The following is a 14,767-nucleotide window of genomic DNA, read 5'->3' on the forward strand; positions in this document are numbered from 1 at the left end:
GACAAACGTTGTTATGGCAAGTGATAGAGGAAATCGAAGTGGTTGCAAGTTGCAACATCTGCAAAAAATGTATCTCCCTTATTTAGTTATTTTAATTTTGTCAAATTAATACTAACTTTTAGAACTTCTTTAGCACATTAATATTTCAAATCATTGTTTAAGTTTACGCTTTCTTTATCATTCATGTCCACCATTAAATCATTAGTTGAATCTATTGGTAACTCTAAATGTGTAGATCACATGAAAATGGGAATTACCACAACAAAATATCACCCTTGAGTATAAAAATCAGAGCTTCTTTAGTTGGAACTTTTATGTTTAGCTTTTAATTACATTTTTATTTTTTCTTCTGCAAAATCTTAAAATTAAAAAACGAAAACCAAACAATCCCATATGCTTCACAAGTTTTGAAACACAAATTTAACATCATTACATCATACAAATACCAAATTTAACTAGAACACACAAAACACAAACCAGGCAATTCACGCAACATTAGTAGAATATGTTCTGAGAAATAAGCCATAGTTTAAATAGCAACATAATAGTAGGAAAAACAGAAAGTGATAAAACAATGAAAACATGATAAGCGTATTCTTTATCTAAAATGGCTTTCAAGCAGAAAGTAATGACTTTATCATCCAAACCCCAGAGCACTCGTTAAAGATGCAAGGATATAATTTTCTTTTAGAACTTTTTATGCACTGAATTTTATTGAAAACTTAAAAAATCTAAACTTTCCAATAATGATTTAATTATGTAATGCTTAAAAAGTTAGCTAATCTATCATTTCTTATTCATTGTACCAACTTTAAAAACACTTGGAAGTTGACAGGATGGGTATTAATTAATTTAGACACCACAAAAATTATAACTCAATTTAGAGCTTATTTGAACTCTATTAAGTTGTTAGAAAAAAAATTTTTTAGTATGTTTGACAAAATTTCAGTACCAAAAATAAAAATATTAAAAAAAATAAAAAATGTATATATTTTAGAAATTATAATTTATATTTTTTTAAAAAAAATATTTTTGATTAAAAAAAAAGATGTTTTTAACATAATAAATAAGTAAAAAAATGTTTTTATATTATTGTACCCAAACATAATTGTTACAAACAACAACAACAAAGTCTTGTCCCATTAGATGGGGTCGGCTATATGAATTAAACGACGCCATTGAACTCTATCATGTATCATGTCTACAGCGAGACTTTTTACATGTAGATCTCGTTTGACCACCTCATGGATGGTCTTATTAGATCTTCCTCTACTTTTCACCCCTTGTCCATCCTCCGTCTCATCCATCCTCCTGACTGGGTGTTCTGTCGGTCTTTTTCTCACATGTCCAAACCACTTGAGACGGGATTCTACCATCTTTTCCACAATGGGTGTGACTCTAACTCTCTCCCTTATATCTTCGTTCCTTATTTTATCCAATCGCGTATGACCTACCGCTTATCCATCTCAACATCTTCATCTTTGCCACACTTAGCTTATGTTCGTACTCCCCTTTAGCCGCCCAACACTCTGTACCATAAAGCATAGCCGGTCTTATAGCAGTGCAATAGAATTTACCTTTAACTTTTTAAGGCACTTTTTTGTCACATATAAAACCATATGCACTCCGCTATTTTGACCAATCTGTTTGGATCTTATGATTTACATCTTGTTCAATCTCTCCATTATCCTGTATGATACATCCAAGATACTTAAAACTTTAACTTTTCGTATGATATTTTCTCCAATCTTCACCTTTATTTTAGGATTTTTCCTTCGCAAACCGAACTTACATTCCATATATTTCGTCTTGCTACAGCTTATACACAGACCATACACTTCTAGAGCTTCTCCCCATAAGTCCAACTTCTTATTTAGGTCTTTTCTTGACTCTCCTATAAGAATGATATCATCAGCAAAAAGCATGCACCATGGCGCAGGCTTTTGGATGTGCTCTGAGTACTTCCAAAACTAATGTGAAAATATATGGACTTAAGGAAGATGCCTGGTGTAATCCTATACCAATAGAAAATTCCTCTGTCACACCACCTTGAGTCTTCACACTTGTTGTGGCTCTATCATACATGCTTTAATTGCACAAATATATGCGATTCTTACTCTCTTCTTTTCTAAAACCTTCCATAAGACCTCCCTTGGCACCCTATCGTATGCTTTTTCCAAATCAATAAACATCATATGTAGATCCCTTTTATTACTATGATACCTCTCCATCATCCTTCTTAACAGGTATATTACTTCGACGGTGGATTTGTTTGGCATAAAATTAAATTGGTTCTCTGTTACTTGTGTCTCTTTTCTCAACCTCCGCTTTATCATCATTTCCCATAACTTCATGGTATGGCTCATGAGCTTGATCCCTGTAAAGTTTTTGCAACTTTGTATATCCCCCTTATTCTTGTAGATAGGTATCAATGTGCTCTTTCTCCACTTATCAGACATCTTCTTTGACCTTAAAATCTAATTAAAAAGTTTGGTTGACCAATTGATACCTTTTTCTCCAAGGCCATTCTAAACTTCAATCGAGATATTATCGGGTCCTACCGCCCTGCCATTTTTCATCTGCTTTAGAACCTCTGTTACCTCAAAGTCTCGAATCCTTCGGTAGTAATCAAAGTCTTGATCTTCTTCCTTTGTGTATAACCGACCAAGGCTTGGAAGAGTCTTATGCCCTTTATTAAATAACTCGTAGAAGTAGCTCTTCCACCTTTCATTAATCTTCTCCTCCTGAGCCAACACCTCTCCGTCTTTATCCTTTATGCACTTAACCTGATCCAAATCTCTCGTTCTTCTTTCACGACTCTTTGCGATTCTATATATACCTTTTTCTCCTTCTTTCGTGCCTAGAGACTGGTAGAGACCCTCATATGCTCTTGTTTTACTTCACTTACAATCACTTTTGTCTCTTTCTTCGCCGCCTTATATTTTTTCCAATTATCTGCATTGCGGCACAAAGACCACTCTTTAAAGCACTCCCTTTTTATCTTTATCTTTTCTTGTACACTCGAATTCCACCACCAGGATTCCTTGTCTCTTGGTCATATCCCTTTAGATTCACCAAAACTTTCTTTTCCTATTCTTTTGATAACTTCTGCCATTTCCCTACATATCTCCTTCGCGCTTCCATTCTCATCCCACTTTGCCTCTTCTCCTACCCGTCTTAGGAAGCTTCTTTGTTCTTCACCTTTCATCCGCCACCACCTTATTCTTGGGTTCTTCGTATGATGTCTTTTCCTCAACTTTTGTTCAACGCAAAAATCCATAACGAGCATCCTATGTTGTGTTGTTAAACTCTTCTGAGATAATTTTACAATTAATGCAAAATTTTCGGTCGACTCTCCTCAACAAGAAGAAATTGATTTGAGAGCTTGTCATGCCACTCTTATATGTTATAAGATGTTTGTCTCTCTTTTTAAAACATGTATTTGCAATGAGAAAGTCAAAGGTCGAAGAAAAAAATATTTTATATGAGATATCTAAACATAAAATTACTTTTACTTTTTTAAAAGATCTTTTAAAAAAAATCACTTGAATAAAAAAATCTTTTCGTAAAAACTCACCCAAACAAACCCGTACTTGATTCTGCAACGGCAAGGATTATATTATGTATCATGAAATCCCTTAACGCAAAACTTAAACAGTTAAATAAAAACACAAGAATGATCGTATATTTAACATTATGTATATTGTATCTGTATTTGAGTGATAAGTGTCGCTAAAGAAAAAGAGCCAACTTCACTCATTTATCATCAAACTAAATTAAGTCATTTATATTAATGCTTTCCCTCTTCAGAATCAGTAATAGTTACACAAGATTTTGCAGTTAGAATAAAAAACATGTCACATCCTATTTACAACTTGCTTCTATTCCCATCTCAAACCTCAAAAAGGGTTCAATCAGAGTAGTGAGTGAGTTATGTCGAGTTATGAAACAAAGATTCAAAGGAAAAAAGAAAATGTAATGATTCAATTTGAACCTGGTCATAACTTGGAGATGGTTCTGTGTTCACTTACACTACCCGAAAGCCGGCTAATAACCTGCCACAACTGCTGCTTTCTTCCGGTTCTCAAAGGAGCCGAATAGGAGTGACGTCGAAAAGATCCCGAATCTTGCCTTCCAAATCTTGCTGAGGAGCTGAATATCTCAAATGATGACAAACCTTTTTCGATATCACTTCCAGAAGTATAGTTGGCGGCAGAGAATTGGCGTTGGAATTGGAAATGATCTGGTAGTTGACTAGAAACATTATCCAAATCAAGAGATAAATCCTCCTGGCTAGAATTTCTTGTACCTGCTTCTTTTGCTTCATCACATTCATTACTCACAAGTTTTAGAGCCTGAACAACTTCACCCATGAAAGGACGGTCCGAAACCTCTGGTTGAACACACATTGAAGCAATGGCTGCAACTTTGGCCACACTATCCCAAGGCACATCAGTCCCTAGAGACGGGTCTATTATCGCTTCCAATCCTTCTTTACTTGTGAGTAAGGGACGAGCCCATGCAACGAGATTCTCTTGACCGGGTGCTTGCGACATATCTACTGGTTTTCTTCCTGTTAGAAGCTCAAGAAGAACAACACCATAGCTGTACACATCGCTCTTCACAAGAAGATGGCCAGTCATTGCATACTCCGGAGCCACATATCTTCAAACATTGGAAGAAAATAGATATTACAGAGTGCACAATCGAGTTTCAAGTTTCGAATTCTAGAGAGTAGAATCAAGAAAGAAAAACTTCATACCCAAAAGTTCCCATGACACGGGTTGATATGTGTCTGTTCTCTTCGTCGGCCGCAGTTCTAGCTAATCCAAAATCAGATACTTTTGGTGTAAAATCATCTTCCAACAAGATATTACTAGACTTGAAGTCCCTGTGTATGACAGGGGGGCTTGAATCTTCATGCAGATAAGCCAGACCACGCGCAGCACCGAGAGCAATCTTAATCCTAGCACTCCAATCAAGTGGACTGTTTTCCCTGTCAACACCTACCAAGCATAAAATCAAAGCTAAACAAGTATTTAACCTGAAGAAATAAACAAGCGGCACGTTACTTAAGGCCGAAGGAAGCAAATCAGGAAAAGATAAGTACCATGTAAATGGGATTCCACGCTGCCATTTGGGATGAGTTCATAGACCAGGCAGCGGAAGCTAACCTCGGTGCATATACCAATAAGCTTAACCAAATTTCTGTGGTGAAGGCGGCTAAGCATCTCAACTTCAGCTAAGAATTCACGGTCACCATGATGATCCTCCCTTTTGAGAACCTTGATTGCTGCTTTTGTCCCATCTTCAAAAATACCACTATAAACCCGACCAAAACCACCTTCTCCAAGTATCCTTGAATCGTTAAAGTTATTGCTGGCTTTCTCAATGTCGCTTGCACTGAAAGTCTTAGCGGATCCTTTATAAGCAGCAATGCTAGATCGAAATGATGATGAGGCTGAAGCAATTCCCCCAGCTGCTAATGATTCAGTAGTTCCTGTGAAATTCATATGTTCATTGCATAATCAAGAGGCTGATACATGAAAGTATTAGTACCTTTATCTTAAGAAATTGTGGCTGCTAATTAGGTCTTGCTGTGTTACAACCCTTTTTGTTTTACAACTTTGATTATATATATATATATATATATATATATATATATATATTGATTAAATCAAACATACAAATATATTCGTTGTCTCATCTGCTGGGTTACTATTTGCTTATGTATTTTATTGGTTAATAATGGATTTTAACAATAATGATTAAGTTTTGCATAGAATTCCATTTGCAAAAGCCTGGATTGTAATTTGTACCGTTTCTCTTACTGGAATATTTTGTAGTGTTTAATGATCAAAACCAAGAAATAGTTTATGACAGGACAGTACTGCACTAATTCACCATATAACCAGATCTTACAAGCAGCGTTACCTTGTGTTTTGGTAACAGAACGTGGCGAAACACGCGGGGTTGATGTTGGCTGGCTTACATGATGTCTATACTTGAACAAGGCCCAACCAGCAGCCAATGATAAAACAAGAGCAAGAAAAACCGAGAGAGCAATAATAGCAATGATGCCCCTACTAAGTCCATCTTTGTGATGCCTCTGCTGTATGTCCACCCCAAGGGGCTTTATCATTCTTCCATTGTTGCCATTATTTGAATATGGACCACCGTATATCGACGAAATGCTTGAAGGTGGTAGAGGAGGAGGTGGTGGTAAACCTATAAACAAAGGAACCGATGAAAAATTCTCTAACCAAAATACTCATAAAGAGAAGGTGACAACTCACTCGATGTTGCGTGTGAAGCGAAGTTGATAGTCGAGAATTGTTAGATGACAATTTAGTCAAGTATGTCAAAAAATCTCACAATTCTTAACTATCAACTTCACATAAAGAACTTGAGTTCCACCTAAAAGAGAATGGTGACCGCCTTCATGTGAAATCGATAGTTGAGAATTGTTAGGTGACAATTAAATCACACATGTCAAAATATCTAACTGTCAATTTCAACTGCATGTGAGTTTTCACCTTTAAATGCAAGAATTTGAGAATCCAATCCATATATATATATATAAGTATATACCTGGATAGCTAACATACAAGACTTCATAGCTACCAAAGTAAGAAGATTTTATTGCAACCTTCTTCTGCCAAAATCTCTCAGAATTCAATAAGGCAGTAGTGTGATCAAAGCCTTCCCCAATGGGTACCAAGAAGATGAGAGCATCAGTTTTATCTGGATCTTGGCTTGCCGCTTCGGCTCCCATAATTCGAACTTGACTTTGTGTCATGAAAACCCCTGCAGCAATCTCGGAAGCAAGCTCTGAAACCAAAGGGAAGAAGGTATACAGAGAAACATCAAGGCGAAGACCAACTTTCATGGGAAGGACACATCTGCATGGTGCTCCAGGTGGAGAATTTGTGTAGGGCTCTGAACAAATAGTTGATAAACAATCTGAAACAACATAGAACGTAGGTATTAGTAAATATAATTATATAAACCTTGCAATAAGAAAATATGCAAATAAAAGAGCTAACCTTCATTAGGAGGTGGTGGAGGCAGTGTGTGAATTTGAGGCAGGACTGGCTTCTTAGGACTCTCCGCAGGAGACCGCGAAGGAGATACTTTAGGAGGATGAAATAGAACTTGCAAAGAAACATAACGAATGTTGAAAAGGATAAGTAGATGAGAATGATGAAAATAGAAGATTTTGTTAAGTAGTTCCAGTAAGTATGGAATTTCAGAACTTCTTACTTTTGGTTGGGTGAGGAGATATTATGAACCATGGAGAAGGAGCCGGAGAAACCTGGCTGGCTGGTGAGGAAAGTGTAGAGCCTACCATGTGGAAAAAGGTTCGGTAATTTAAAATTTCTACATATCATTTATTTAGTGAAATATCTTACAAATCACTGTTCTTTGTTAGGAACCTGTGTTTGCTGGTGGCGAAGCATGATGTGTTCGTTCCGTTGTCGGCAGTGGTGGAGGAATTTGGTGATCTACATAAAATAACCAAGAAAGTTATATTAAATTGCAGCTAAAATACTGGCAAAATTCGATAGATCAGGTAAGGTAACACATCAAACCTTGGTGTTCTGAAGTCGGAGGGGAAACCGAATATGATGATGTAGGAGCAGGGCTGGTGGCTATACTCCTAGAGTGATGTTTATAAGATGTGGTTAATGGTGAAGATGCAGGAGAATGATATTCTTTTTCTGATGCAGATTTAGGAGGAGACGCCGGAGGGGCAGGAGCATGATGAAACTGCCTTGAATTATGTACAGCATGGGCTACAACAGAAAGAACAACATAAATAAATGAAGTGAGGTATGTCATATGTGTCTTTATTTATAGAAGTAAAACCGTTTTGTAAATTACTCGAATAATCTGAAGCTTGAATAATATTGTTACAGAAACTTTATGCTGTTAGTATAACTCACCAGCCTCAATTCTAAAAATGCACTATGTCAAAAGTAGATCAATTTTACCATATATACCTTGAACAGGGGGATGTACTACAGCTGGTAGCGGCATAGGTGCTTTGTACAATGGTGCCGAAACTGGTTCTCCCCTACGTTTCCAATCGAAGCTTCTGGAAGGAGTTAGTGCCGGAGAGACAACAACAGGTACTGCCGGAGAGACATCAGGTACTGCACCACAGGTTTAGCACCATTTAAGTATTCACAAGTTGAAAAAGTATAGAAGAATAGACTTTTCAACAGAAAAGAAAGGAAGAAATTACAGCAATCAGATATAATGTTTAAGATTCTAGGACCATTGAATATATGAGAAACCCGTACATTTTTCGTGACAGCAGATATTTCGTTAGAGGCACTATTGAAATAACTAAATAGAATCCTTTTGTCAAACTATGAACCTGGCAATTTTGATGGAGATACTGTTGGTGGTGAAACTGGGTGGAAAGGTGGTGGTGCAACTTGTGCTGCATGAATACAACATAAGAAAAAATAATTAGGCAAATTCAAGTGATCATTCTGATCAAAGAAGAAACGTGGATACTTCAATGATGATGTCTTCACATGAAGATCACATTGTAAACCGTTAGATGGTTTAAGGCAATAAGATTTACCAGGTGATATGGAAGGAGTTATTTCTGGAAAAACAAGACCGCCAACTGATTGGTTATTTTCCATTTTCCATGGTGGGGATGCAAGAAAATCTGTGCTTCAATGAAAACCAGGAAGTTTAGAATAATATAGTTGAATTCAAAGAAGATATGATAGTCGATATATGAACATACTTGGTGATGCTGGCTCTTGGGTGTGAATATGGCCCTTATTTTCAGTTTTGTTATGAACAACAGGAGCTAAACTTCCTTGATGAATAGGTTGGCGAACTGGTGAATTTTCGGGCAAATTCACAGGAGGTGACGCAACTGGGACTGTTCGAAATGCAATTGGAAAATATATTTAGGGTCAATGAATACCAGCTCAAAATTACAAGTCAAGAATTAAAAGTAGCTCTATGTTACCTTGAACAGGGGAGTGTACTATAGCTGGTAATGGCTTTGGTGCTTTGTACAACGGTGCTGAAACTGGTTTGCCGTTACTTTTCCAATCAGATTTTCTGGAAGGTGTTAGTGTGGGAGAGACAGCAGGTGCTGCACCATATGATCATTCTTTTATTGTTACACTTTGTAACTTGTATGGAGTATTAATTAATTAGGAATGTTAAGGAAGAATTTCATATCAGTAACACATGATCATTACTTTTAGTCTCCATTCTATTGTTAGTGAATCTAATTCCATAATGTCTCAACTCAATGGCAAATTGTTACACAACATGTTAAGGATAAAAGATCATATCTCTTTCTGGGTATATCAACACTTGTAATTCAAGCCAGTAACATAGTATATTTAACCTTGTGCTTTATACCTTCATCATTTTAAGTGCTGAGAGAATATAAATTTAAAAATGAATAAATTAAATGACTAAATGAAAAATGTAGTTGTGCAATCCTTGGATACAAATAACTAAATTAGATTGGAAGGATAATTGAACAGAATCTATTGTTGAAATATGCACCTGGTAATTTTGATGGAGATGCTGCTGGTATAACGGGGTGGAAAGGTGGTGGATTTATTGGATATGCACTTTTTGGTGGTGTAACTTGTGCTGCAAGTAAAAAAGCATTTAGAAAAATCCAAGTGATCATTCTGGTCAGAGTATAAATTTAGGTTTCCCTCCTCTTCCATCAAATTAAGGTAATAAGATTTACCAGGAGATATAGATGGAGTTACTTTTGGAAGAACAGGACGGCCTACTGGTTGGTTATTTTCCATTTTTGATGGCGGGGATGCAAAAGAATCTGCACTTGAAGGAAAATGAATGTGTCTAGAAGTCTGGAACTATACAGTTGATTAGTTGAATCCTGATAGATGATAAAGACCAATAAATCGACATAACATACTTGGTGATGCTGGCTCTGCGGTTGGAGTGTGAGCAAGACCCTTATTTACAGTTCTGTTATGAACGTTGGGTGAATTTTCTGGCAAAGTTGCAGGAGATAATGCAACTGGAGCTATTCAAAATGACATAAAAAAATATATTTAGGTTCAATATCATCTGAACAGTGGCAATGAAAAAGAAGTTAGAAGAATCTAGAAGAGTTACCTTGTGAAACTGGATCCTGTTTGTGACTGTCACTGGAATTACTCTTCTGAGTAGTTGGAGGCAAGCTTCCATGTTCAGGTGGCTGACTCGGTGAAAGTTTGGGCAAAATGACTGCAAGAGGAGCTGTTTACAACACAGAATAATACCATACTTTTGGTGAATACCAATTGGAAAGAGGAAATTTCAGAAACATTTAACAAGAGTATCGTTTATCGCATACCCGGTGCAACCGGTTTCAGTGAATGACCCTTCTTTGCACCCTCTGTGTGAATATTAGGGGGGAAACTGCCATTTTCAACTGGTTGACTTACTGGTGAAGATGTAGGCAAGTTGGTAGATGGTACTGCAGTTGGAGCTGTGCATATAATCAATCAAAGAACACAATTTTGGTGAGTACATGCAGTAAAAATTCTGTGAATTACATGACAACACTTTTTTCACATACCTGGTGAAATTGGGTTCGGGGTGTGACTCTTGCTAGCATTCCTATTCTCAACCACAGGGGGAAAACTTCCGGGTTCGATTGGTTGGCTCGCTGGTGAATTATTTGGAAACTTGCCAAAAGATTTTGGAGGTTGAGCTGTTCAAAATGCAATCATGAGGCCAGAGTTTGGTCAATATCATTTGAAAGATGTAGGCAGAAGAGATGTTTTACCTCTAGAAATTGGAGATGATTCAGGAGGCCTAATAGGAGGTGCTTTCCTTTGAGGTGGACTTGGTTGTATTGATTGCAGTGGTGGTGCATTCCCTTGACCAGTTGCCGATATAGGCGCAGCCTTGTTCGATGGTGATAATGTTATGGTGGTTGGACTACTACTGGGAGATATGGATGGTTCAATTCCCTTAATCTTATGAGGAGGAATAGGAGATGAAACTGGAGTAGGCAAGAACGACCCTGGATGTCGAAAAATTCAATATTTTTATCAGATGATCCTAGGATGAATTAATGAACTAAAGTAAGGTTACCATTTGATACTTCTGGAGAGCTCGGAGAAATGGTTCTAGGTGAAGGATTCATGGGCAAAGATGCTGGATTTGGGGATAGGAGAAACCCTGAATGAAGCAATACAAGTGTCAAATAGCACCAGTGACTTGTGAAGAAAGTTAATAATTAAGTTTGAAAAGCTCAAAATTCAAACCAGTTTTGTAATATATTTAGATATACCATCTGGATCCACTGGGGAGCTCGGTGCATTGCTTCTCCAGTGTCCATGATGGATAGGCCCAAGTGTTTCTCCTCTGGGATGAATGACCGGAGCGAATGCCGGAGATGGGGATATAACAGACCCTTTAAGAAGACGGCATCAGTTTGAAAGCCGAAAATCCCATGTGAGGAAAGGAGCTAAATGATTAAATCTTTGTTCAGCTAGTTCAAACTTATCAAAGAGATGACTCAAACAACTTAATAAACCAAGCATATCTACTACTCTCATCAGCAATATTTAACATTTTATAGATAAAGCATCTCCGGCCAATTAAGAGACAAATTTGGAAACAATTTTGAATTCATGTTTTCTACATCTACAACTTCAAATATACCAGATTCATAATAAGAAACAACACTAACTTTTTACATAGGGCTCAAAAAGCAATGAATGCAGGGGTAAAATTACCCTCACTAATTTCGTCTTGCAATGATGGTGGGAAATACAACCATAAATAAATCAGTAAAATCTATACGCATCAAATTGTATTATTAGAGGAGAATATTCCCTCATATTAATCAAGCAATCATAACCTAGCACCTAGCTTAATTAGAAGAGAATTGAAACAACTTTGCCTTAGATTAATGAATTGGTGATTGGTGATCCTAGCCAATTCTTTTTCTTTATTTCAGTATCTGGACCTGATCCCCAAGAACTGGACTAATCCAACTAAAGAAACTACGTCTGATTCTCCCAATACAAGTTTTTTTGCACCCCAAGATTCAAACTCACAAACACCGAGAAGGAAACTTGCCTACCACTCAACCAGCCTGATGTTGGGATGATACAATAAGTTTTTTTTTTTATTTTATATGTTCTTTTTTCTGCTAATAATTTGATATCAAACTCACAATGATAGTTCAGGGTCTCTATAGAATAAATTACAATACCAACAGTGTAAAAGCAGAAAAATTAAGTGAGCTGATCCAGATCAAGTTCTTGTAGCTTAAGCATTACTTTTTGGCTACAAAAAAGAGACTAACTTTAACACTGAGTTCTGAAGATTAAGTTGCTACCTTTGGATCCTTGCAGTGTCACAACAGAGCCAATGATGAAGAGCTTCACCAGCTGAAGAGTCAATGACAAAACTACCCCCACCCCCATTACACCAATCTCCAAAGAGAAACCACCTCAGAAGCAAGTTCAGATAAGGAAAACTAGAGAAAACAAATCAGAGATTTGGAAGGTACCCACTTGAAGCAAGAATAGAAAGGTCTTAAATTGAAGAAGAACCTCATGAAGTTACACCATAGCAATGAGAAGGAAAGTTATGGAGCAACAAAGAAGAAGAAAAAGAAGAGTGTTTGGTGCAAAGGGTAAGAACAAGTGTCTCTTGAGAACAACATGAGAACTGGAATAATTTGCAAAGAGAGTGTTGTTGAGGAAACATTTCCATGGCAGAAGAGAAATATAGATTGGAATTGAAAGCAGAAAAAGAGTTTGAAGTGTTTCCACTTAAGAGCAAAAAAGTTTTGAAACTGAATCAAAGAAAATAAACAAAATTATTAAGTTTGTGTATTGAACAATCCATACACACTTTAAGGTAACTCAAGAAAAGAAAAAATAATAATAAATGAATGATTATATGACCCTCTCTCCCTCCCTCACAGAGGCAGTTGGGGTGGGACACGGATTTCCAGGAGCACAGTACTGTTGGTTTTTATTCTATTTTATTTTATGTTCATGCTCTTATTTTATTATTAACTAGTAATAAACACTTAGAAGAGTTCCAGTGTACCGAAAATACTGTATTAACCGTTGATTTGAATTATAAAAAATATATATAATATATATTAATTAAAATTAACGGTTAAAATAATTGGAACACTGGTGTTTTTGATATACTTAAATTTTTTTCTAAACACTTACCTACCAATTAATTTATATTTTTATTAAAAAATTTGGGTTTAAATTTTAGAAAATATTTAGCAATATAAAAGAGTTTTACACAAATAATTGATCGTGTATTGTCATGTAAGTAAAAATAAGGTTTAATTATTCTATTAGTCTTTATCATTTTACCAAATTTATAATTAAGTCTTTATATATTTTTTTCTTTTAATTTAGTCCTTGTACTTCTTTTAATTTTGTAATAAGATCTTTTTCGTGTCAAAAATTTTAAAATTAACGAAATATTTCTCCTAAAAAAATATAGTCAAAGATTTAATTAGAATCTTAATTGTGAACACCTTCAATTTGCAGAAAAATATTTCGTTAATTCTAATATTTTTTATACTCGCAAGAATCTAATTATAAAATTAAAAGTAGTGTAGAGATCTACTTAAAAAAATATAAGAACCTAATTACAATTATAAAGACCAACAAAAATAATTAAACTTAAAATAATTAATTTTCAAATTCATTAGTTAAAAAGTGTGAAATAAACACGTGAATTTGGTTGTTGATAGTATAAAACTCTTTTAAGATATCAATGCATTAAAATTAAACGTTTTAAAACATAATAAAAGTATTTTTTGTTTATATATATAATAAAAAGTATTCTAGAGATAAAAATTTATATATCAAATCTTTCTTCAATTTGGATTTAATATCTCTGTCTCTGTCTCTGTCTCTGGTACTAAAATTTCTGTCTCTGTCTCTAAAATTTCAGTATTTCAGTACCTTCAAAAAGTAGGGACACAGGGGATTGGAATTTTTAGAGATGGAGACTGAAACTTTAATAACATTTTATACCTAAAATACTTTCATTTCAATTAATTAATTCCAATTTTACCCTTTGTGCAAATTAAATTAGAATTTCATTCTTGTTTCAATTCATGTCTCCCATTTTGCACCAAACTGAGTACTGAGATTTATTTCAATCCCTGTCTTTTAGTCTCTGTCTCTCAGTCTCAGTCTTTCCGTCTCTATCTCTTCACCAAACGCTACAATGGATCATGGATGTCAGATGCACCTATAAAAATGATAAAAAAAAATGTTTTATAAATATTACAAAGTAATCACTATGTATTAATATAATGCATATATTTATATATATTGTTTATATTTAAAAAAAATCAAAGAAATCAATAAAATAATCGAATTAAGATAGAATGATTAAATTTTATATTAATTTTTTTAATTACGATATAACTAAGTATTTTATAAATACAAAAAATGAGCCACTAACTTTATACTTTTATTTTTATTTTTATTTTGACTGTAAACATAAATCTTATTTTCTATGTTCTGATATATCTCCGTATAAGAATGGTTAATTAGTAGTTTATTCTGTCTTTTAACAAGAGATTAGTGGTTTAATCAAGAATATAAATATATAACTAATCCGTATAGTGGGAGAGTAGGATTATTACCAAACTTTGATCTCAATTCAATGGAAGTTGCCTAGTTGCTTTTTTTCCTTCCCTTTTGGCCATCTTCAGATAGTGATTTATCGATGGTAAGCTGTGCCATGTGTCAAA

At 35.2% G+C, this 14,767-nt stretch overlaps 1 protein-coding gene across 3 annotated transcripts; it reads right to left on the reverse strand.

Moving 5' to 3' along the window:
* Positions 1-3,759: 3,759 nt before the first annotated feature.
* LOC107630379 (uncharacterized) lies at positions 3,760-13,000 on the reverse strand. 3 transcript variants are annotated; one of them, XM_016333484.3, is made up of 24 exons: positions 12,362-13,000; positions 11,306-11,428; positions 11,107-11,193; positions 10,796-11,035; positions 10,586-10,720; positions 10,361-10,495; positions 10,141-10,263; positions 9,938-10,042; positions 9,746-9,835; positions 9,553-9,642; positions 8,999-9,127; positions 8,768-8,908; positions 8,597-8,686; positions 8,384-8,449; positions 8,004-8,156; positions 7,593-7,796; positions 7,437-7,505; positions 7,264-7,344; positions 7,047-7,154; positions 6,592-6,963; positions 5,935-6,228; positions 5,111-5,500; positions 4,763-5,006; positions 3,760-4,665 (listed from the first exon to the last, which is right to left on the reverse strand). In XM_016333484.3, exons 1-24 carry the CDS (start codon positions 12,447-12,449, stop codon positions 3,999-4,001), a joined length of 4,224 nt encoding a protein of 1,407 aa, XP_016188970.1. In that variant the 5' UTR covers positions 12,450-13,000; the 3' UTR covers positions 3,760-3,998. The 3 variants fall into 3 exon arrangements, with proteins under 3 accessions (XP_016188970.1, XP_016188969.1, XP_020974463.1); XM_016333483.3 differs by having other exon boundaries at positions 9,938-10,048; XM_021118804.2 differs by lacking the exon at positions 11,306-11,428 and having other exon boundaries at positions 9,938-10,048; positions 12,362-12,895.
* Between the last annotated feature and the right edge of the window lie 1,767 nt (positions 13,001-14,767).

Source organism: Arachis ipaensis, chromosome B3 (assembly GCF_059453495.1).
Source record: "Arachis ipaensis isolate K30076 ecotype BB chromosome B3, ASM5945349v1, whole genome shotgun sequence".
In the NCBI taxonomy this organism is placed as follows: domain Eukaryota; kingdom Viridiplantae; phylum Streptophyta; class Magnoliopsida; order Fabales; family Fabaceae; genus Arachis; species Arachis ipaensis.

Excerpts from the sequence above, each read along its gene's own strand:
- LOC107630379 (XM_016333483.3), bottom strand. The coding sequence starts at position 12,449 with ATGGGGGTGGGGGTAGTTTTGTCATTGACTCTTCAGCTGGTGAAGCTC. Across the intron at positions 11,036-11,106 it reads CTCTCCAGAAGTATCAAATG|GGTCGTTCTTGCCTACTCCA; the intron begins GTAACCTTACTT and ends TTCGACATCCAG. Across the intron at positions 6,964-7,046 it reads TCCACCACCTCCTAATGAAG|ATTGTTTATCAACTATTTGT; the intron begins GTTAGCTCTTTT and ends ATGTTGTTTCAG.